General features: G+C 37.0%; 1 protein-coding gene across 2 annotated transcripts in view; it reads right to left on the reverse strand.

Annotated features, from left to right (window-relative positions):
• The window catches only part of ARHGAP6 (Rho GTPase activating protein 6), a 215,050-nt gene that overhangs the window by 14,432 nt on the left and 174,992 nt on the right, over window positions 1–25,626 (reverse strand). For both annotated transcript variants that reach the window (XM_063305093.1, XM_063305094.1), the window contains exons 3-5: window positions 17,811–17,882; window positions 6,934–7,190; window positions 2,665–2,860 (exon numbers count right to left, since the gene is read on the reverse strand). In XM_063305093.1, the coding sequence (XP_063161163.1) occupies window positions 2,665–2,860; window positions 6,934–7,190; window positions 17,811–17,882 (525 nt within the window). The remainder of the gene's footprint in view (window positions 1–2,664; window positions 2,861–6,933; window positions 7,191–17,810; window positions 17,883–25,626) is intronic.

A 25,626-nucleotide genomic window follows, 5' to 3' on the forward strand; every position in this document is an offset into this window, starting at 1 on the left:
TTGACAGCATGAACCTGACTGTCAGAAGACAGCATAAATCCAAAATATGCATATAATTTAGGGATGTGGGCTCAGTAAAACCTACTTCTATCCACCATTATAGTTTTTTCTGAAATACAGGGTAGTGTTCAAAAGTGACACTAGAGGGAAGCATAAACCAATGTTGCCCATACAAAGTTGCATAACAAAATTATAAAAAGATGCTTATGCCTCAACTTACTTGCGCATAAAAGTGTTGTATTTCTAGATTGCAAAGTACACAAGCAGGCTTCCAGTGGCAATGGCGGACTGATCAGCTGTGCCTGCTGGTTCAGTGGGCGGAGCTGACAATGCGGTAACTTTTTTCCGGCTCAGGCAGGTTTTTCTGAAGCCCAGAAATGTTCTCCGGATCAAGGAGAATACCTGGAACCATCCCATCTGTCCTCCAGATGGCTGCTTGCAGCCAGAAGATCACAAACAGTGTTTCACGTTCAACTGGTGCCAGCTGGGAGGTGGGGAATTTATCACTTTACATGCCGGGCTGTAGCCTTAAAGGGACACTAAGACTGGCCACCCCATTTCTAAATCACCAATTCATATTTTTTTTAAGTATATGTACCCCAAGAGAGGCTTTCTACAGCAAGGAAAAGCTGGTTCTCCTGGTGCTTCATGTTATTTTTGGGATTACTTTTCTTAAAAAAAATTATTTTAAGTTTTGGATTTCATTTTCCTTCCAAAGGAAATTCCAAAGATTGAGCATAAACAATTGTCTCCCTCTTATTATTTTTGTATTAAATTTGAAGATATTAGCATTCTCCTACATGTTGAATCAGCTGATTTGAACCTTCAGCTGTTTTCACTTTCCCTTGAGAACTGTCTGCTTATCTCACTCTCACTTATGTAAACACCCTTTGGAACTCTTCCATATCTTCGACTTTTGCTGGTTAAGCTCCTAGGGGGCGCCATAATCTACTGTGTGAGACATGGAGGATTTCGAACAGATTCTTTCTGACTTTCACCAGGATTTTAAACAGATTTCTTCTGACTTCTATCAAACTTTTATGCAAGATATCCAGGACATTGTGGAAAATATGAGATCTAAAATGTGTCATCAGGTTGGGGATGTGGTGGATGAAATTGAGGAATTTAAGAGCAACAGAAAGGTTTTTTTTTTTTAAACTGAGATTGGGATTTTTATCAAAATGTTGGATGAAGATTAGATAACGGAGCTGGAGAAATCTCAGGGAGAGAATGATCTGCAAGCCGTAAGTAACATCAATCTCCTGGTGGAATGCCATGAAAAGAACCTGGAATCTTTGAGGAGGGCAGTTGAGCTGTTTGAGTCTTTGGTTTATTTTGAAGTGGGATAAGGGTTGAAGAATGTTCGTCTGTACTATTAAGTATAACAGCAGACAACTTATGTGCTTTTAAATTTGATTATTATAGTAGACAGAAATGTATAGAGTAGTGGTAGTAAGGGAATAATAAAATATTTTTATCTTTTGGAGGGGAGAAAGATGTTTAGAAGGTTTATATGAACGTTTTTTCTTTATCTTAATATAAGGAGGAGAAGTAACTGTACTTAGCGATTTTTATTATGTGTTAAAGTGGAATGACTTAAAGAAATAATGTGGTGTTTTGATTTAATATAGAGTAAGAGATTGATTATGGAAATTTTTGTATATCCTTGTTAAAAGTCAAAAGCCACATCTTTTTGTTAATTTGAAAAATTTTTCTCTTGTGTTTCTACACTTTTTTAGTTTTTTTTTATTTTGTAGTTTTTGTTCTTCTCTTGAAACCTAATAATTTTTTTTATTAAAAAAAGGTACACAAACATAGCTCTTGGACAGAAATGCCCCAAAATATTGCACCAGCTCAGGCTTTATTTTTTACTAGCTAAGTAGAAGGGATGACGAGAAGTACGGGTGTGAAATATTTAACCTTGGCTTTCAGGCTGCATGTAGCTTCCAGAGCCCCTCCAGCATTGTACTACCAAACCTTAGCAAATTGCTGAGTATCAGTGCTATGATTTTCCCTTGAATTTGAGCCAAGTGGACTAACCCACATTAAAACTACTAATATCCCATCTCAAATGTTAGTGTCAAATACCTACATGAAATTATTTTAGAAGCTGAAGGCTTATTGCAGCTAAGTTCCAGGACCAAATGAAGTCCAACAATTTGAGTCCCTCACCTGTCTCCCAATATATCTCCCCATATCATATAACAGTAGTACACTGTAATTTTGACCAAAATGTTTGTGGCACTTCACCACTTCCTCTATTTTTTAAATCTGCCCCTCCCAGCTTCTATAGAAGAAAAAAAATACCCATGAGTATTCTCCAATTCCACAGTTGAAGGAGAAATGGCTTACTCAATTACTACTACTTTGACTAGGTTCACAGCCCTTATTTTAGGGAAGAAAAGCCACACTTTGAACCATCATACTTGTATGAAATAGAATCCAAACAATTTTTAGTGCTTTCTGGATTGGCTCCTATTCAATTCATCAATTTGATTCAAAACTTTGAGTCAATTCCATTGTTCTGGTGGCAGCTGATCATATTCATCCCAGTTTGGAAAGTTGATTTAGTTTGGGGAGAATCAAATTGCTTTCAAACTGAATCTCCAAATCAAATCTTTGTACGGTGGTATAGGCTGTCTGCTTGGGATAAAATACACTTACCATGTTTTTCTAAATGCTGGCAGCAGCTATCTACAAGCCGAGGAACTTGCCTGTAAATAGGATTGAGGCTTAGTTTTTTGTCCCTGGACTTTTCTTTCTTGTTCTGAGCTTCAGCAGGCAAGGATAACTGTAGAGCTTCTAGTAATCGAGACTGACTATCATCGAGATCAGTAATAGAATCCACTGACATTGCACCCTATAACACACGAACATGCATTTGGTAAAGATGGAAGAAAGCACTTTTCTTTAAACCATCACAAAATGAAAGGTTAACCTATAACAGAAGGTGTTAACTGGGGCAGAAATCCATTGTAAGCTCTTCTCTTACACCTCTAAGCAGTGACTGATCCTTATAGTTGTCAGAGGGTAGCTCAAGACAAATGCCATGATTGTACTAGCCATGTTAGATGCTACCTGCTGCATGCCTGCCCAAGCTGAGGTAGTTCTGAGGCTGTAGTTGCTTGGTCTGCTCCCATGCTTCAGTTGGTCCAGTTCATTCACTTTGTTCCCATCCCAAGTCAAAATGGAGGCAATTGCCACCATACACAGCAACATTCACATTGTCACCTGAAGATTGCTGCTGACCAAATGCGGAAAACTGGAAACATTTTGCTGAAGACGATGGGGAAAGAACAGCAGCATCTCCCCTAAGTAGTAACCACTTTTCAATACAACTTTGTCTGGAAACAGCTTCTTGCCCAACCACAACTGTAAATTCTTTATTAGTAATCTCTACTAGGTGTTAACTATCATTATTAATTAATTTCTACTTTGGCAAGTATTTAAGGCAAATAACAAAATTTTTAAAACACTCTACAAAAAGTTTAAAATACAGATTAAAAATAAAATACTCAATTAAAAGTGTGTGTCAAGGGTTGTATTACAAACTTGTACATCTCTACTCTCAAAGAATAGTCTTTCTTTTCACCCCACAGTTTATTTTCCAATAATTGTAAGTAAGACTGCATCTTTCTGTGAATCCTAATTGCTATCATCCAACGCACACTTAATGAGAAATGTACCAGTGTGTGTACAAATATGCTATTTATATGAAGCTGTCTATATACATAGTGTGTGTATGTATGTGGAAGTTTATATCTCTGTTTCTGCCAACATTCTTCTCTGATCATAACCTGTAATGGAATACAAGCCCCAAGAGGATTCCTCTGAGGTGGGTGGAAAAAATCTGACTCGTCTGTAAATAGAAATGAAAATAAGGGAAAAAATAGAGAATTGGGCAACCAGTATGTATATGCTGAAGCAACTTGAGATACACAACAGGTAAGGCAATTGTTTTGAAGAGAAATCCTTCAAGTTTTATTCAATGTTTACTGACAAGAGAGAGGTTTGCCCCTGGGGAACAACTGATTTGGGGATATTTTCAACTTCTGCAAGTCATATTATGGTGACAAAATTTGACGTCATAATTCCACTTAACACTTACTGTTTCTATGAGTAGAATAAAATTACTCTATTTAATTTTAACTCATTGTTGGACAGTATTAACTGCGTATCATTTAAACTGCCAGGGAAATTGTCCCTTAAGTATGAGGACCTGAGCCATGGAGGGCTTCATGGTGATAACTTGCACCCCAAACTGGACTTGGAGGCAAACCAGTAAACAGTGCAGTGATCTTAGCACGTGTGCACACTCGTAATTCTCCTACCACCAATTAGCAGGAGGGCCACAGCATTTTGGATCAACTGTAGCTTCCAAGTCATCTTCAAAGGCAGCCACATGTAGAGTGCATTGCAATGGTCTATCTGCAAGGTGATGAGGGCATGAATCCCTGTTGTTAGGTCCTCCCAGCCCAAGAAAGGCCAGTTTGATCATCAACAAATACTATCTTAATCTTTCAGAGATTTGTTTTGATCCAGCCTCTAGACACTAGTTCAGGACTTCAACAACTTCCCTGGTCTGGTTTTTGATGGCATACTGATAATACTGCAACCAAACTTCCCTCAGTGGCTTCATGCAGATATTAAACAGCACACACAGCACCCCATGCTGGAGTACCAGGCACAGCTGTTCCACCTCTATATACACTGCCTAGAATTGCCTTCTCAGGAAGGAAAGGAAGCACTGCAAGACAGTGCCACCCAACCCTCACTAGTTGCCCGAAGGATACTGTAGTTGATGGATTATGCATCTTTGTTAATTTGAACAAAAGTAACAGTAATGTTATATGGTTGACAGTTTTCCTTAACCCTTCATATCCATCATAGAGCTGCAAACAAAAAGTTTATATAGTTGATGTATGAAACAATGAAGCTTTACTTTTATTCAGAAAGGTTTCCAAGGTACAAAGTATAACATACAGTATGAAGCAGCTCTCTTATTATCTATAAAAGGGGCAGTATTTTCTGATAGAGTGTTATTAAAGGTAACATAGGTCCTAAAATACATAATCTCTCCAAATCCAAAGGCTAGACGCTACAGTTATTACATCCCTCAATTATCACAAGAAATTATGCAAAAACTCCTAAGCTACAGTATTCAGCAGCAGCATCAAGTACTTTTGCCATCTGTGCTTAAAAAAAATTGTATTACAGGTAGTCATCAAGTTACAACCATTTGTTCAGAAACTGTTCGAAGTTACAGCAGCACTGAACAAATGGTACTTATGCCTGATTCCTAAAGTTACGGCCATTGCAAAAAATCAAAATTCAAGCACTTGGCAGCCCACCTTACAACTGCAAGGGTGCTTCACCTCCCCCCACCTATCTTCCCCCATCTCTGCCCCTTCGGCCTCCTGCACGCTGTGGCCCCTGTCACCCTGCGCTCTACAGTCCCCACCTGATCTTCAACATCTTCTTGCTCTCACTGCTAGCCAAGCATGCCTGGCCTGGCCCTTTGTGAGGCAGCGGCTGGCCACACAAAGCTTTCTCCCTGAGATTATGAGAAGCAGTTTTCTCACAAGATCTGTGGAAGAAGATCTTGCATGTCCAGCAGCTGCCTTGTGAAGGCCAAGTTGGGCACGCCTTGTCAGCAGCAGGAGCAAGAAGATGGTGAAGGTCAGCTGGGGTGGTGGAGTACAGGGTGGCTGGGGCTTCACGCTGCACTGCTGGGCCAGGATGGGGTGGTTGGGGCTTCCTGGGGCGGCTGCAGCTTCTCAAGTTTTTCAGTCCTTCCTGTGACTTCTTCTTCTTGGCAATGCATGTGCTGTATCAGTGAATTCCAATATTGCATATTCAAAATTACTGATTCTATCCTAAAGGAACCTAAACATTTTCATGAATTACCTGATAACCTTATCATCTCCTGGGCAAAGAGTGTTAGTGTTTTAGGAATCTGTAGCCACTAATACTCCCTGTTGCCATTGTTTAGGTTTTCTCAGGATAGAAACAGTAATTTTGAATATGCAATATAAATATTGGAATTCACTTTTTTTTTAATCGTATGGCATAGCTGTTTGGTGTTCATGCTGCTTTTTCTTGCTGGGAAATACTTGTGATGTCCAGCAGCCAGCTGTGTAGACTATTTAGCTGTGACAAGTCACGTTGCCCGGGGTGCACCATGAGGAGGCTGTCTACATTGCACCAAGTTGGGCTGAGAGAAAGTGACTGGCCCAAGGTCACCCAGCCAGCTTTCATGCCTAAAGCGGGACTAGAACTCACAGACTCCTGGTTTCTAGCCCAGAACCTTAACCACTAGACCAAACTGGCTCTCTTAGAATTCACTGATACAGCACATGCATTGCAAAGAAGAAAAGTCACAGGAAGAACTGGAAAAACTCCAGTATGAACAAATTCTGGAAAGATGCTATTTGTTGACAATACTAGAATAGATGCATCAGTGGACTGATTCAGTGTATGGCAGTTTCCAATGTTTTTAAATGACTGAACATTAATCTTGTAACTATATAAAACCATTTATTATACTGTAAACATATTTGGGACTGAGATGATATGGGGATATGTGTGTGCGCGCACACATGCATGCATTTGAGAGAGACAGCACAACAGATAAGTTTGTTTTTTAGTAATTTAAAAGACCATCGGGAAACTGACTGGAGAAAAGGAAAGTTTCCAAAGAATCTTTATGTCCCCTGAGGTGCTGGCAAGAGATTTGTGTCCATTTTGTTCTCTCCCACGAACAGCTGGGAAAGGCAGATGATCATTAAAATTATAATTTCTATCATTCTATCAGGGCTGACTTTAAGTAACTATAGACTAACAAATCAGAGACTCCAGCTTCAGTAACCAAGCCAGCAGCTAGGAAGATCCCACAATACTTGCAGTAACTACTAAGCAATGAATGGAACTTACCCTTCTCCGTGCCCGGGGGGCTGGTTCTGGTGTATTGGGTGAAGTAGATTCATTTGGTGTTTCTGAGGTGGAACTAAGAGATGAATTACTGCTTGAGAGTTCTTTGTTCTGTCTTTTACTCCCAAAAGGTAAAAGCGATGTTACAAATTCTGAAACATCTCTCTGCTCTTCTCTATGAATATCTTGCTTCAGTTTATATGCCCGATCATTAGCTATTACTTGTGATAAAGGCATTCCAAAAGCCTGGGGTATGAATTCTGAAAAACAAACAAGACTTTATGTATCAAAGGCTAATAACTGTAGCAAACAACTTTTTGAAAATGGATTCAATAAATCCCCAGGTAATAGATTTTGCGAGCATTCAGGGTTTTAACATTAGTTGCTTAGTGAAAAGTCAGCCTTCCCAACTGATGCTTTTAAAATATACTGCACTACAACTCCTGTGGTTCTTAGCAATTATTAATGGAGACTAAGGCTACAGTTTGGAGTAGGAAAAGATAAAAGAGCACATAAAAATAAATAATAAAGGTATACTGTTAAGTTTACTTTTAGCAATTCCAGAACTTACAGGGCTTTTCAAAAAACAGTTTTTAAAAAGGCAACAGAATAGAGAAATGGAAGCCACATAAAATCATGGCTTAAAGTCTGCCATAACCATTAATTAGAAAAGAATTTCTATGCAGAATTCACAGCAAGAAACTTGAACACAAATTATCTCTTTCAATAGTCCATCCAATTTTAATAAGTTGCGAATGTAGATTTTTAGAACATGGTATTAGATTGACTAATACTGAAGTAATGTAGTCACAATGTTATTATAAAAGGGACTAATCCTCACTGTGCCTAAAAGAAGCAAAATACAGAACAAAGTATGCTTGAAATAATATAATTTCCAAGAAATGAGCAACATCCATTTTATATTCACGAGGAGACTATCTTCTCTCATCTATATACGCAGTTGCATGCTAACATCACTAGTGGAATTATTATTGGAACAAGTTAAACATAAACAGTAAAAATATTTTATATTAACATAAAACAAAAAGAAAGTAAACATGGGAGAAGAACGTATCTGGTTTTGGGGCTATAATAAATGAAAAATCAAATATTTATTCACAGTAGTGCACCTTTTCTTGGAAATAATCAGCAATGGAATGAGGTATGGAATTCTACCATGCCATTCAGGTATAGTAAAAAAAACAGATACTAGAGGATTTATAGGAATTATGTTGTCAAATTAGATAGTTATAACAGCTATAATAATCAAGGGAATTAACTGCATGTCCTTTCAAAGTAGAAAGGAAATTTGTACTGGAACAAATCAATTCAATTTACTTTAAACATTCCTATTTTGCTATACTAATTCATTACATTCCAGTAGAATCTAATTTTTATCAGAGAATAAGGGTATTATGGGAAATAGCATGAAAGCAATGAAGTACTAACAGGACTTGCAACCTAGTGATTACAAGAAAGGAATGGCATGCCACTGGCTGAATTCCCTTCCTTCGAGTTGCAGTCAAACCAAAGAATCAAGGTGGTAGTGAAAATGGATCCTACAACCTAAGCGTTCTGCTCTTTAATGCCAGGTTAGCGGCTGGTAAAACAACAATTATCCAAGATTTAATCCCAGTAAAAGCACTGATCTGAAATTAAACCAAAGATTCCTTGATCAAAGAAAAGGGAGTGTCTTTTCCACTTCATTTGCCTGTCATAGCAGGCTAAGATTGGAAGGTGAAAAGGACTGCCCATGGTAAAGGATGCTGCAACTGACAGTTTGCCAATTCTGAGTGTTTGTGCTCCCTTGTTTAGGTACCTGGAACAGCATAGGAATAATGCCCATGTACTGTCCAACCTACTGTCCAATAGTCTCTCTTACAGAGCTAGCTGGTTCTCAGGCATGCCATTGGTTCTTTGTCCTAGATACATCTTGTTAACTCCCATGCTGAAGCTACCTAGTCAGAAGAGGAATACATCTGCCATACTTACCATGGACCAGTTTCATGCTACACATGCTTCAGATCACTTGCAGAATCTGGTATTCCACTCAACTACAACTGATGATCTGAAGTTGGGGAAGCTCAGTGTATAGCATTGTCATGGATAGATCATTCCTTTGTCAGTTTTAGAATGAGAGCTACAACAGACCTCTGCACAAGCTTAAGACTAATAAAAATATTCCAACAGTTTGTTAGATCTAGACTGATTCCTTGAATGCATGTGGGCAATTTCTTACTGTTTTTGGCAGTAATACTGTCAAAGCTCAACCTGGTCTGTAAAATACGCAGACAGCCTGGACACAATAATTTTAACCATAAAGCCAAATCATCCCTTTTGTTTACTAGGGAGCTGAGAATAATAAAATAGACGGAAAGACAGCTGGGAGAACTTTCAAATCAAGACAGATTTTAAGTCCACTTGAAGACCTAGTTTTCACAGAAGCAAAGAGTGCTTGCTTCTGTACTTCCACTGTGTTCACAAAGTGGCAGCTGTGTAGCATTTTATTTAGCAGAACAATTTTTTTGTGTATGTATAGTAGGTGTCGGGCCCGGCCCAAGAATGAGTCAGTGCATTCAAAACTCCAGTTTTTTATTGCTCTCGTTGTACAGACAGAATCTTGCCAGACTAAAGCTACCCTAACACACCTAAGGGGAAATAACCAGGGAGACTCTAGGGTGGGGCCACCCTGAATTTCTTCACTTTCCCACCAATACTGTCTAGACCCTGAGTCCTCTTAACTCCTTGGAATGTGCTCTCTCCTTCCTGAGAATCTGTGACAGCGCTGAAATCCACCACAGTAGGGTAGCACTGAAACAGTGACTTGTTGAGAGGAATTACATACTTCTTCATGGATAAAATCAACTGCATCCACCTTAACTTGCAGGTCATGGGAATGTAGCCTCAACACTTCATTGTCCAGTTGTTTTGGATTCTTCACAGATTGTAGATCTACCACCTGCTTACTTGAGCCTTGCCCATTAAGGCTAATTAAATTGCTCAAGACAAGACTGGTCCAATGGTTAAGGAAGGTGATAACTGTCTCCTTACAGGTAGGAGGTGTTCTCCCCCCACCCAAAAGAGACAGCTATAAGGCCTCTGTTGGAGAAACTCTTTTTTTGACCTAGATGTCCTGTACAATTACAAGCAACTTTTAAAATTTCTATTAGGAAACTTTAGGAAAAATAACTGCAGAAGTATTTGAATATTAACAATCTGAATCTATTTCAATTGGAACTTTGGCCAAAATATGGTATCAAAACTGCTTTGATTGTCTTGGTGCATGACCTGCACTGAAGCTGGAAGAGAAAATATGGTCTTCATTCTCATTGCCCTCTTAGTGGCCTTTTGTTCCACCAATCATGGTATATTTCTGATCCAGCTGGTAGAGCTCAAGTTTTGGGGTACTCTTGTTTCTGCCGGACTATGTCCAAAAGGTGGTGCTGTTTGGTATCTTCAGTATTAAAGTAAATTGGGTTCTGTCATGAGGCTCAACATCGACATGAAACAGCCAGGAAAGTTCATTTGAAGCTTTGACGTGGGATGCTACAGTATGCTGATGTTGCCTGTTACAGCTGCTTACCTATCAACATCAAGGAAACAATCAGTATCCTGACTGAAACTGATTCGGAAAGGAAAGAGAAGCATGTTTTGGGTGGAATTTTCTTTTCTCTGAAAGAGCAGATCTTGCTGTCTGCAATACTCTTGACCCTAAGCTGTCACTGGATACACAGATATCAAAGATGGACATATTTACACAATTATAGCTAATATGCTATGACCCTTCCTGAACTGTTTCAATTTGGTGACAACTACCCACACCTCTACGCCTCATGTGGCACAGAGTGGTAGGCAGCAGTATTGCAACCGAAACTCTCCCCACAACCCGAGTTTGATCCCAGTGGAAGCTGGATTCTCGGGTAGCTGGTTCAGGTTGACTCAGCCTTCCATCCTTCTGAGACTGGTGAAATGAGCAACCAGCTTGCTCGGGAAGGGGACGACTGGGGAGGGCAATGGCAAACCACCCCGATATAGTCTGCCAAGAAAATGTCGCGAAAGCGGCATCCTTCCAAAGGGTCAGACATGACTCGGTGCTTGCACAGGGGACCTGTCACCATCACCTTTTCACCCACACCTTTATTACATCCTGTTTTGTCTACTGCAACATGTTCTACCTAGGTCTTTTCTTGAAAAGTGGCTAAAAACTGTAATATGCAGCAGCTAGGATCTTAATCAGAGCAAGGTACTGGGGCATGATGCCTGTATGAAAAATGTGCATTAGTTGTCAACTGGTTAATTAAAGTGTTGTTATTAATCTTTAAAGCTCTAAACTTCTTGTAATCTGACAGAGTATTGCCTATCCCACTACATATCTGACTGGGAAATTAAGATCTGAAGAAGAGCCCTGCAGAAGTGCCCCCTTGTGAAAGACTCGTGTATTTGGTTCATAAGAAAGGAACTTCTCTGGCATCATTCTCTTAAGGTCCACTTTATTAGCAGCAAAAAATACGGAAAGTGTTTCTTGCTTACCTGATTAAGTATATTTAACTAATTACATCATTACTTTTAATTTATATTTAATTTTTTACATTTCCTTTAGTTTTGTTAGCTACCTTAAATATCTGATTAAGTAGAAATGTGGGGTATTGAATGAATGAATGAATGAATGTCAGAGTCTAACTGAACCTGCCAAAATATTACAGATTTATTTCAGAGATATTTGACCCTAAATAGCAATTTAGTGTACATTTTGTGTTCACATAAAATTGGGTTTATTTACTTCCAAATCTCCAAATGCATAATCCTTTACCCAGCAGTGAATGGCAAAGTAAATGTATATGCAAATATATAATAGCAATTGTTCTAATATCATCTGTAGTGGTTGGCTTGCTCTTAGGTTGGGTTTTTGTTTCTCCCACATCTGGTGATGAGATTTGTCTTGCCTTCCTAGTATGAATCACAGAAAGAATTAATGAAAAGGTTACTCATAATGCTGTGCAAATCCTTTCAAATTCGAAATGTTTTATGTCTGAAATATTCCAATGTTCCAACTTTCAGTAATCATTCCAAGCTTGAAACACTTCATTTTGAGCCCAAAATACCTACCCTGAATTCGAAACAGACCCATTTTGAACTTGGGACACTTCTGGAATGACTGGACTAGCACCAGGACATTATTAGTGAGATTGCAAGTACCTGTTTCAAGCCTGATGAAATTGTTTCAAAGTCTGAAACAAGGTATTTAAAACCCTCAGTGCATGAAATTCAAAATGTTTTTCACATCTCTACTTATTTAGATTCTAAGATTCTATTCCTTCAATTATCCAGAGCATACTTTTGTCAAAAATCTAAAAACAGGGATAAGTATAATGTATTTAAACTGTAGTTTTCTTAGATAGTTTAGAGTGACCTTTATAAATACCACTATTTAACTACTAATCCTATTTTACTGGCAAAAGGAAGCAAAGATGTGTATCATGTGGCTAAATAAATTGAAGTAGTATATATTTCTGTCCACTCTTGAAATAGTTGTGACAACTGGCAGTGCTAGGAAAATGTATTCAGTTGTGATTATAAACATGACAAATGTAATAGGCAAGGAACATCTCCAATTCACTTTCCATAATACTAACTTAGTCATTCTTGATCTTATTTTCCATATCTGGAACTCATGTTAAAAATTACTTTCTGCATGTGACCACTTCATGGAGATCAGTCCTTTTGCAAGTTTCATTGCTTCTATCTCATTGCATACTGTGACATATAAAGTGTTTCTCAGAACAGACATCGCTGTATCATTTAAATAGCTTGGTTTATTATCTCAGAGATTAAGAGAACTCTTCTTAATTGCCTCTTCCCTCAACATGTTAAGTGGTTAATTGTTGCAACGTTATGTTTGTTATCTCACAGATTCCCTTTTCTGGCTCTGATGATTTCCCACATATAATTCATAGCAGGCAAAATGAATACGTACAATTGCATGCAAAAGTTTAGGCACCCCAGTCTAACTATACGTTTCAATAAATCCCTAAGTGAGCATAAGCTGACACAACATTTACATGATATATGGTTAAACCAGTATTATTTCTGAAAATCTGAATGCATACTCAATTGCAGTTGTTCCCAGATTCAAAATATGAAGAGTGATTATTCTGGACACAACTTTTTTAATTCAGTAATTTTTTTTTTTACTATAAAGTTGTTAATAAGGCCCTGAAAGATAAAATCATTAGGTCTACAATTAGGCATTGGAAGCTAATTCCACAGGCGAACAAATATTCTGATCCTCCTAACATTCAGGTTGTGATTGTGGTTCTGTCTCATGAGATGTATTTGAAAATGAATATAATTCACTTTTACAAACCAAGGGAAATCTAGCAAATTTCAATTTTGAGAAATATTGTTAAGAAACATTTAGCTGATACTGGAATAGTCTCTCTATGATCTGCATGGGGAAGCTGTCAGGAAAAACTGTTAAGCATAGGAGTGGGTCTATAACACTTTGGGATTGTGTGGCTGCCAGTGACTGAGGAAGTTAAATTTAACCTTGTATCATATTGTGTCAGTTTCTGTTCATTTAGGGAAACTAATTTTAATCAATTGGTTAACATGAATTCAATGTGCCTGAAGCAGTAAGATTAAGTATTCCTAAGAGAATGAGGGATCATCTTTTGTTCAAGTGAAAAGCAAATAGTACGGTATGAGAAGTGAATAAAATCTCAAGTTCCCACGACAAATGCAGTGTGAATAGGACCAGCACAGGCATGTGCTCAAATACCTGGAGATTCTAAGTTTACATAAAGTTTAAGTTTACATAAAGTTAAGTTTACATAAAACAACAAGCAACCATAAATCATCAGTAGCTCCAATTTTTATGTGCCCAAAGCCATATTCCATTTGCATATAAAACATAATATGTGAATAGTGAGCAGCCTCTTTTCTCTGTACATTACGTTCTGATGTCAGCGAACAGCTAGTTATCCACATACACAGTGCAATTATCTGCAGTGGGAAGCCTTTGTATACACACAAAGGATCTTCAGTGCAGACAACTGTTTTTCACCCTGTTTTTCACCCATGGACACTGGGCCTTTGACTGAGGTCTACGTGTGAAGATATCACCTGAACTGAAGTTCTAAAAAAAACTTTCTAGGTTGAAGAAATAAAAATAGTCAACATATGAGTCTTGTGATACCTTAAAAATCATTTGCACAAAATCCTAACACAGTAAGACATGAAACATGATCTAAAAATCCTCCAATCCCTTTCTTCTTTATGTCTATTTTTTACATCTTACTAACCCAACAGACTTGAACCAGAGGCTCTGCATTTAAGCAAGACAGCTGCAAATCATGCTCACAGCAAAGCAGAACTAGGAGAGACACTGTGAATGAGAACACTCAAAACACATTTATGCTGGGACGCCTACATGTGCTGTGCCATACAGAGTAGAGTATTTGTTTTGGACAAGTTGCCTGGCAAAGGAAGGCATTCACTGTATAAAATAAACTTCCGAAATGCTTATTAAAACCCACAATTGTAAGAGCATTTTTCAACTCATTGTTAAACATAAAGGAGAAGGATAGGGGGTCAACAATTGGCTATGAATGTTATTTGGGACAGAGTGGGTTGACCAAGAATCAAGTCACTGCAGTATATTCATATTCTCACTGAGAGGAACAATACTCAGAGATTTATTTAATTGCCAAGGCATAATATGTAATGCATAAAGAAGAAACCTTGCAAAGAAAAATGAAGGTCTAATCTGTTTGGAAGGCAATCAATTTTTCAAGTTTCTTCAAGCTTAGCTCTCACGTAAGGTATATACCAACAGTTGCACTAAAAGCATGTTTTCTCCAGAAACCCCTCCAGGACTGCTTATCAAAGCAAAAGGGTACATTTTGTACAAGAGATGATTAGGCAAGTTGTGTATTTTAAAGGTTCTCAAGGGAAAAATCTAAGGAAAAGCACAAGTTCAAATAGTTGTCCATGTGTACTCAATTTCAAGGCAGTTTTTAATGTGAAATGAACTGCTGCTGATGGAAGGGTATAGTAATATAAACAGTTTATTCTGTGATGATCCTATTTTGGCTGATCTTGCCACTGCTGCAGTAAACTAGTTTGCTCTCTGTAAAGTATGACTTCATGATTTTGTCTTTAATGTTGCTGCATCTATATATCTGTCAATTTTTTATAAAAAATATTTCTAGAGCTACCCAACTCCATAATTAAAAATTGAATAAACATCATGATATCAAAAAATGTGAGAGTCATCCAGATGGAACAATACAAATCCTCTTTTATTGATTAATCCCATACAATGTCTAAGTTACGCTAGCCCAAGGCCTGGAGTAATAGCCAAGTTTTCAATGCTCATTTAAAGGCAGACAGATAGGCAGTCTCTGCATGAGTACTATTCCAGAGGGCACGTGCTTTGACAAAGGATGCACGCTTCTAGATTTTTCTAGACAGGGCAGAAGCCAAAGGAGACAGATGATAGGACTTTATAGATGATAACTAACTCCTTGAATTGCACCCATAAACCTACTGGTAACCAGTGCAGCTCACACAGCAGAAGTGCTACATGGGCATAATAAGAGCTACACATGGCTGCTCACACTGCCTCATTCTGGGCCAACTGCAGCTTCTGAGTGTTCTTCAAGAGTAGCCCCATTTAGAGCGCACTGCAATTGTCCACAATAGTTGCCTTTGAAGCTTAACATAAATATCAGTTTTAAATAAATTATGGTGAATGTCAAAATAACATACATTGAACAGAACCTGTACAAGTAAATCGTGATTATCTACCAGAATAATTCCATTAATATTGTCCATATCACATTTCCTTGTAGAGGTAGCACAAGCTATCTCAGAAGTTTCATTTGTCTTGACCACTCTTTCACCCAGAAGTCTTCCAGTAAAAACTATGGCTGAAAGGACCTGCAGGGAGTGATGTACAACCTCATTGCACAGAATAGTATCATCCCATTTTATTCTGACAAGGCAAGTCCCCTGGTGTATATGCAACACAGTGTGAGATAACATTAGATGAAAGAAAAACCTGGGTCTGAAAATCCTAATTACTTGTCTACCTGTTAATGAGGCTGTAGAAGGAAGCTAACGTAGAGAATGCTGGAAAATGTGAACTCATCCTTTACATGCATGTATACAGAGAAGCATAATGTTTTTTACAGTGTTTTACAGGACACCGCCTGGTGTTTTGCAAAAATGACAAGCTTCTGAATGATACAAATTCTTCACTGTTCAGTACATTCAAATTACTCTAGAAGAAACAAGAATCTTTATATGTTCTCACTCTACTTGCCAGCTGCTAACTAATAAATAGAACTCATAGGAAGTAGAGGAAATGGCTGGAGACAAGACAGCTGAGGCTGGAATGTGGTATTGCTGATGGTGCTGGAGTATGGAGTGTGTAACAGATGGAGCTGGTGCATTTAAGCCTAGAGCATATAAATTCATCTAAAGAAGACAAGATGTATGTCCAGGAAGAGAATGAAATGGGATAGCCAGGAACATAGTGAATCATCACAGGACTGACAAAAAAGAAGCAGAGTCAGCCAAGAACAGAGAGCTATGTGCAGGCAAAGTAGAAACAGTTTATATTCCAAGAAAAAAGGTGAAGTTTACTCCCAAGTATCTTATCCACATGGAAACTCTAGGAAAGAAACAACATTCCTATAACATGAGCTGGTAGGCTAAGAAAATCCTGCATAAAGAGACCATGAAAGTGAAAGCAACTTAGAGGGAAGGAAAAAAAGAATCTCTGCAGTCCTTAAAGGAGTCAGAAATAAAAGTAAACACTGTATATCACTTATCATCAGTCTACCAACCTTAGAGAAAACACTTAAAAGTTAACACACCTGTATTTCCAACCTGTGCCTGAACCACCAACAAGCATTTAACAGGGGCTTTTCTACAGTTAAATTTTATATATATTTAACTTATATGTATTTAGAATGCATTGATATAAACTCTAATCATTTTTTAAAATACTAATTGTTACACTATATATACCAGACCTTTCATATTCAGGTCAGTAAGACTTTTTACATCTCTCACAAATTACCCATTATGCTTTAAGAAAGTTCCTACCACTTGACAAAATAGTTTAAAACAGTTAAAAAGCATTCTTAATTGTATCTCAGTTTCTCTTCTATAACTATGCAGCCAAGCAGTTACACTATGGATAGGTAAGCATACTAAGCATTTTTCAATTTAACTAAATTAGAAATAAGAATATAGTGAAGTATTCCAAAATCTGAAGTATTTGTATTTCATTATGGGAATGACCAAGTATAACTGTAATAAACAATATTCTTTTAGTACAGTTTTTCTAAACTTATTTAGAGAGTACCATTTTTTTAGTAATAGTCTATTCATGGTTTATAAAATTTTTATAGTTTTTTTTGTTTGTTTTTTAATCAAGACTACCAAGATCATGTTAGAATAAGGAGCCAGCCTGGGAACCTTATTCTATTTTTAAAAGCTGGGCAAATGAACAAGTAATTAATATTTACTGGTAAAGCTGGCATGACCCACACTGTGTTAATATTTTTTTAAAAAAAAATTCACAAAAAAAATTTATACTAATATATATTCTATAAATTAGTCTTCCCAATTCTCATACCTTCTAGAAATGTTGGATTACAACTCTAAGAATTCCAAATCAGTGTTCACAGAATTATGGATACTATGCCAATTAGTTAAAACAGATGTTGGGGACCAAGTTGGGGAAAGCTGCAGTAAATGATGTGTGAGAGAAAGAGACCATGATCAAAACTATACATGCAAATTAACTATCTAATAAGTAAACCATATTCCATGTTTCAGTTTATGTAGATTCATACATATTTTAATACCTTTATCTTTGTTTTTTTCCTTTCCGAGGGAATCCAGTTTCTTTCTCAGTGATTTCTTCCTCTTTTGTCCATCTAGAACACGCAAGCAATACATGTTAGTAAATGCGTGTTTTCTGCATGTAACTGGACTGCCAAATTTAATTTGCCAAATGCCAAATAACATATGAACCACTTTATCCGTCTGAAATAATGGGCAGTTATCCAGAAAAACATATGTCTTTATATATTTGCTTTTACTATTCTACAAGTCTCATAGTGGGCTTACACATAAACATGTCCATTATAAAATCTATTACTATTTATAGTAAAAAAAAAGTTACACTTCATGATGTACAGGTCCATACATCAGAAACATCTCAGAAACCACCAACAGACTATTATAACCACATGGCATCACCGTAGCACATAAACCAACTAAAACTCTTCAAAACATATTAAGCAACCCAAAAGACCCAATAGCCCAAGAAGAAAAAACAGGAGTTATTTACAACATACAGTGCAAAGACTGTAACAGCCACTATGTAGGACAGACAGGCAGAAGACTAGCAGAGCGCATCCATGAACACCAACTAGCAGTCAAAAGACACAATGAGAACTCCTTAATCTCACAACACATGGACAGACCATAGTTTCAACTGGGAAACTGTGAGCATCCTAAACCAAGGCAAATCCAAAAATGCCAGACAATTCCTGGAAGCCTGGCACTCAGACAAAGTCAGCAGACACACAGAGGTAAACAACATTTACATACCATTCAAAAGAGACAATAGAAAAGCCACAAGACCAGTACATTCCCTTGCCAGCAATCAACACCCAGATATGCAAAAATCAACACTAGGATTAACACCAGATGAACCATCAAACAGCACAATACACCTTAATCAAGGAACTATTAACTCAACTATTAACTATTAACCAAGCAGCAAACAACAGCCCAATCAAAGAACTCCCAAGGAGAGAACAACACCCCCACCAATGCAGGCAGGGCAAGCCATAGTATATAAACTGAGAGCAAGGCCCACTCCCTCTTTGCACTGAAGATGTTGCCTAGTCTGGCAATGAAATGTCTGCAAGAAAACACCAAGGCTCAGAGAGCACCAAGGACTCCACAGTACAGGTTATTCTCTTAACGATGGAAGCCATATGAGCTAACATTTCCTACAGCATTTATTATTGAAAATGGACTTCCATAAAAGTTATTTTATAATACTGTAAAATGTTCTAACACGATTAAGTAACTTAAACTGCTTTAACATATAACTTTAGCATATGAATTATAAAACAGAACTCCACTAATTTTCTAGGCAATTAAACAGATACTTGTTTAACTTCAGAATCAATTATTTGCCTCATCTTGCCATTTCAGGATATTTAAGTGGTGGATCTGTAACTGGACTATGTTACTTTAAATGGCAGATTGGCTTGAATGCTTTTCCATTCAGCAAAAAGTGTGGATTTAAAAGACAAAATCTTTTGTACATCACATCTTCTGAAAGACAGACCTCATTAGCTTACAATAGAAGAGCTCCCATTCACTGCGGGCAACTATGTGTTGATCAAATTCACCAGTCCAGGAAACAGGAGTGAAAATAATTCCCATTAGTGTCTGGTAACAGAAAAGCGCTCTCTCAGCAAATATATGTTTTTTAAGATAATCTAAAGAATTACACGTTGGAGGCAAGAGTACATGTTTGTGCCCAATATTTAAACCTGGAAAAAATGGGTAGAAGTTGCTTTCTGGCTTTCCACTGCAATTCCCTCTTTCCACATTTACAGCTGTCCCCCCAGACAAGAGACAAGACTTCCACAGCATCACCAGTCCATGTTCCCAATGGTGATGTACAGCTGGCTATTATCAGCATACCGATGATCTCACTCACCAGCTTCATAGAGATAGTGAACATGAGGTAATCCTGGAAGACCAACTATCAATATAAATAAGAATTAAGTAGATTTATCAATCAGTGGAAGCTTAGCAATAGAATGAGAAGATTGTCAATCAATCTCCAGTCTTCCCAATATCAAATAATTTAGTTTTCTAATTAAGCTGGTCTCAACCAAGCAGTGAAAAAAAAATCACAAACCAAACTTCAAATTACCCATGTGCAGACAGAAACAGAGCTGTTAGTGGCAATCATATTGTGCTGAGTGTCAAGATGACTGTCTCCCTTTGAGTGATCACTGCAATACACTTGGGGCTCTAAAACAGCAAGTTTGTTTATTATGGACAAGATGCATACATTACAGAAGCTACAAAAATCAGAAAGGTTGAGACAAAAGAGTTTCGGATATGAAAGAGCATCATCCTGCTTATGGTACAACAGACTACCCACTGTTATAGAGAATTAAGTTCTCAAAAAAATGGGGTGTCACTTCACAAAAGGAGAAAAGGGAAAAAAATTCTTAGAAAGGATCTGTTTCTTTAAGGCCAGCCTCTCACAATGAGGATTTCCTTCTGGGGTGGAGTTCCTAGTACTTGGTGATTCACTATCGTGGTTTCCATGTTTGGTGACAAAGATACCATTTGCTATCTATGCAATCTATATGATGTGCTGAGAAACAGCCAAGTTTCATGGCTCATAGCCGTACCATTGACAAGAGGTTCTATAAACCAAATTTGCATAATTGGCTAGAATGCCGAAATCCAGGATTGACTGATTTATCAAATTTCTGAGGTTGCCTAAGTCCATAATGACTCTGAGTGGCATACAATATTAAAAAACAAAATTGAAGCAAAATAATAAATAAAAATAACAAAAGTCAGGAAAGACAATAGGACACCAAAGCTGGACACCAAACATTCCCATAATGGCTCGCCACACACCCTAGCCTAAGATCTGGGGAAAAAGCCAGGGTTTTAGGGCCCGTTTAACAGGTGGCATGCTGTCCAGAATATTTCTTAAGTAATTTCTTCAAATGCTGCCAATTCTATACAGAGACTAATTAAACTGTCAGATCTGAGAACTCTCAATACCTAGATGAAATGGGTGAGGGCAGGAATAGCTTAGATTGGCGAGACACTAGAATACCTTCAGGGACAATCCAAGCCTGTACAGAAAGAACAAGCTCAAGAGGTTATTAGACTTAATATAAAAAGACATGAAGGAGCACTGAAGGCATCCTATATAAGGAAGCAGAATCCCATAAAGTTAAAAAAAGACACTTCGTTCAGGAAAAAAAGATAAAGGTGGATGCAACCAGCATTCAGGTATTGCTATTGTTATACTCAAATGTCATCATTTGGTAGCTTCATCTGCAGCACAAAACTCAAGCTGTGGTTCCCTAAAGCCTTGGATGATACCCTTTGAAGTTGTGCTGAATTGTAAATTAACTGACAGATGGGAGCATAACATTAATATACATATCGTGTGTAATTATATTTTAACTTTGTAGATTTTTTCATACATATGTTTTCATATTATTACCTACTAGCAGTTTATGGTTGATTCAGCAAGTTATAAATGGGATGAATAATAATAATAATCAATAATCAATTAATGGTATTTAAGAATATAATACACTTTGTCCATCCCATCAATTGCTACCCCATCCAGTTTTTGTAGTGAAGTTCCAGGATACAACTCATATGCCTCTTTGCTTGAAAAAGATTGCAAGTTCTTGATTTACATGTATCAATCTCTCTCCTATCAGATCATACTGTAGTATGATCAAGGTCTGTAGTTCCACTTATACTTTAATAACTAGCTTGCAAATACTAAACAGCCAGGAAGGGAGGGAAGGAGGGGAGGATTATGAATTGCTTAACATGTATTAGTAGAAATATAGCAGCCATGATTGATCACTTAATATTACATATAACAGTATCAGAATCAGGATTAAATATAACACATAAACAAAAGACAACAGGAAATGCAAAGATTTTCAGCCAAAAATACAATCAGTGAGATTTTTTTTAAAAAAATGTTTTTAAGTGAATTACTGGGAATTGCGCCTGCAAGAAGTGCCCATGGCTTGCTCTGTTATTGTCCAGACTGTAACTCTTCATTTTACAATCAAAAAAGTGATATATCCAGAAGAGTACTGTTGTCACTGCAGCATTAAAAGACTATTTTAATTCAATTCTCAATTTTATGCCTTATTCAAAGTTTCCCATAACGATTTTAAATTTGAGAAAGTATTATTATATATAGGTTATTATAGATTAGGCTAGTGATTGAGTGATAGCTGACTGCCTACCATTCATTTTCCTAATGGTATGAATAACCAAATAACCTTCCAATTAATCCTCAGGTAATTAAAATGTTTGCTTGCTTGCTTTGAATTTTGTGTATATATTCACAAGCACATGGGTGCTTGATAACAGAATTGGGGTACTTCACTCCCAAGGAATATAGAATGAAGAAAGTTTGAGAAGGAAGTGTCACATCATTGTATGACACAATCTGTTCACGTCACACAATGTTCCCTGGAAACCTCAGAAAAAAAGTCCTTTACAAACATGATGCTGCTTTCAAATAAGCCTATTTATTTTTTCAACAAAGATACAGTTCTGAGCTACCTTGCATACCATCTAAATAAATCAAAGCCACTACACTCCAGTCTAATATATAATCAGCAAATTCCATGATTTTTAATAACAAAAAAATTAAGCAGGAAATGAGCAGAGCTGGAAATTTCTTGTAAAAAGATATCTGACAACCTTATAATAATCTACAACTCCCAGCATCAGCTAGTGTGTTCTTGGGCCATGATGGTTTAAAACAACAGCATTTCAACTCACCTCAAGTGCATCAAGCTTGTGTCAAATATTTCAGCCCACTAAAACTATTTTGTGATTATTTACTGAATAATGTTTCCCACTTACAGAAGATAAGCAAGAAGACTCCTAACCTGAAATCCTAAACTTAGTACAGGTAAGACAATCAGCACAGACTTTATGTGAGCCCAAGACGTTACTATGATCAGGATACCTAAAACTTTTTCTTCATATACCCAGCTGCAGCTTCATTTAGATTGGCCTCCCCCAACCTGACGCCTTACTTATTTATAGAAAAAAAATCATAAGGTTGAAGTTTGCTCTAGTTTACATATTTTTCAAACTATCCAAACAAATTGTTTGGGGAAAAATTCATCCCATAGGAAAGTCAGAAATGCTTCTACAAGATCTGAAGGCTTGTAAATAAATCATAACCAGATGAAAATATTTAACATCAAATAAGAATGGTTACTTGTACCCTTTGGGGAGAAAAATGAAAGAATAAAGCTGAAAAAATACATCTACCATTACATTACTGTCATCCACATTCAGTCTTATTAATATATGTAGTGTTGGAAGTCTTTTTACTCCAATAGTCCTCCTGAATGTATACATATTGTTTAGAAAAGCTCATAAACTGTTTCGTTTGTTAAACAAAAAGAAAATATTGACTTGATTTTTTAAAATTTGTAGGTGGGTGCTGCCACTCCGTGACCCTGCCACTCACCTAATTGGCACTGTTTTGAAATGCGAGTCCTGGCAACATCAAAGCTATGCAAATAGGAGGCTGTAGGCCAGGGGATTAGCACATGCTTCACATGCAGAAGGTTCCACATTCAATACATCCTACTTCCACTTAAACTTGAAAGAACTGCTGCTTGAAACCTTGAAAACTGTTGCAAATCATTACTAACAATACTGGGCTAACCCTACCCAATCATCCAACAGATTATAAGGCAACTTCTTTTATTCAAAGTTGCAATTTTGACACTTGGCTGTTAGTTCCAGATGTGAAGTCCAGGCTGTTATGCTAAATGTATCCTTATTTAATGAGATTCAGGACACTTAAGGTGATCAAAGACTTCTCCTGAGTAGGAATGTGCTACAGAAAGAAGACAAAGATTTTTAATATGAGGTAGAGAACATTATATCAGTACATTCGTTTCAATCATTAGGTCATCCTATTCAATTTGATTTCATTAACTTTTGTTGCTAATATAAGAGCCCAACTTATATCCCTTTTTATTACCATGAAGATGGTTTAGTTTTGACTTCCAGGGGATGTGTGATGAACTGAAGACGACTGTGGCAAAGACCAAGGAACCAATGAGTAGACCAGTCCCTTGGAATCTGTCCAGATAAGAAGATGGGAGATTGCCCACAAGTGCTCTGGATGGCTGCCTCTTGTGAGGACACCACAGGGCGACGGTTTTCTGCAAATTTAAGCACCATGAGATGATGGGATCAGCCATCTTGCTCGCAGTGGAGCCTTTTAAAGGACATAAAGTTTCCAAACCTCACTTTCTAATCACTTTCAGAAATTGTGTTAATCTTAAAGCTATTAGAGACCTTTGGAATGACAAGTTTGAAATGCCTTCATCAGGTGAATTCAGACTTCAGCTCTGAACAAAAGAAAAATTAATTATAAGCTTAAGAACTTAAAGAATTTGAAATAAACAGCAAAAAGCTAAATACGATTTTGATGTAAGAATAACGGATTAAGGGTCCAGATAAAGTTGGAATATTGACTTTTACTATAAGATACTGGAATTAACTATAAAAAATAAACAGCTTCTCATGGGAAACAGACTTATTTTGGCTATCCTGGCTATTTCAAGTCATAACAAAGATAAGTGATAATTTTAGAATTGGACACTAAAAGGGACTAACAATTCTAAACAGAAAGAAAGAAAAAGCCTGCTTTTGATGTCAGTTAATACTGGGAATTACAAAATGACACAAAACATTTTAACATCAGAAATATTAAAGGAGATCCCTGAAGACTGGAGCCAGAAATTAGTAACTACAGTATCAAGAGTGTCAGTAATTACGTCTGTGTCTATGGATAGACTATGTCAAAAAATGTTAATTAAGGAATAACATATGTACAACAAATTTTATCTGACAAGACAGAGAAAGTATCAAAACTGGAACTACAAATGACAGGCCAAGAGAATGATTTGGGAAAGGATGCTTTACTGGATATACAAAAGAAACTGGATGCACTTTTAAAAATTAAAAGGGAAATACAAATAGTAAACCAAGAGAATGACCTCGGAAATGTTTTCTTATTGGATCTACAAAAAAGGCTTGTTAAAACCTTGAAGAAATCTGTGTGATGGGATAAAGAAAAATTGAAGAGAAATCATATCCTATGACAATATTTGATTGAATTAAAGATTAAGACTGCTAGAAGTAAAAGGAAGGAATATAACATTAGTTTATTTGATCAAGGTTAAAATAGGACACTTTTTTGCAAAGTTCTGGTAACCCTTTATGGGCTTTTTGCTGACACCAGGATTGAAATGTTGATGTTTTATGGATTTGCTTATACTGTAGATAAGGGTTGGATATGGAATGAAGAGATATCTGTAACCTTATAGGGGGTGAAAAGTTATTAAATTTGTTTATACTTGTGATGAAGATTGGAAGTCATTTCTTTAGATAGTTTTTTTTTCTTTATTATATTCTTTTTCTTTTCCTGGTATTTTTATTCTTATTTTCCATTTTCTTTCTCCAAGCTTAGTTTGTATTAATTTTTACTACTGTAATTAAAATTATTAATAAAAATTATATTCAAAGATAGTTTATTTTTCTCTTTTTTACAGTGACCAAAAGACCTGTGCATATCAGTAGATTGGGGAAAGTTATTTTGATTTCAGCAACTGGACTTTGTATTACCAGAAATGCAGAGTATGCTTGGTTCGTCTTGTTGTGTCAGAAGTGCAGGAAATAGAAAGAGTCCTTCTGAGAAAGCATAAGAAAGGCTTTACTATGACCTAATACATTATATGCTTGATAAAAACTCTTTTGCATGTCTCATAGTTTTCTATCAATCCATTTAAGAACAGAAGCTAATATAGACCTACCAGACCTCAG

This window comes from Candoia aspera, chromosome 5 (assembly GCF_035149785.1).
Source record: "Candoia aspera isolate rCanAsp1 chromosome 5, rCanAsp1.hap2, whole genome shotgun sequence".
Classification (NCBI taxonomy): Eukaryota; Metazoa; Chordata; class Lepidosauria; order Squamata; family Boidae; genus Candoia; species Candoia aspera.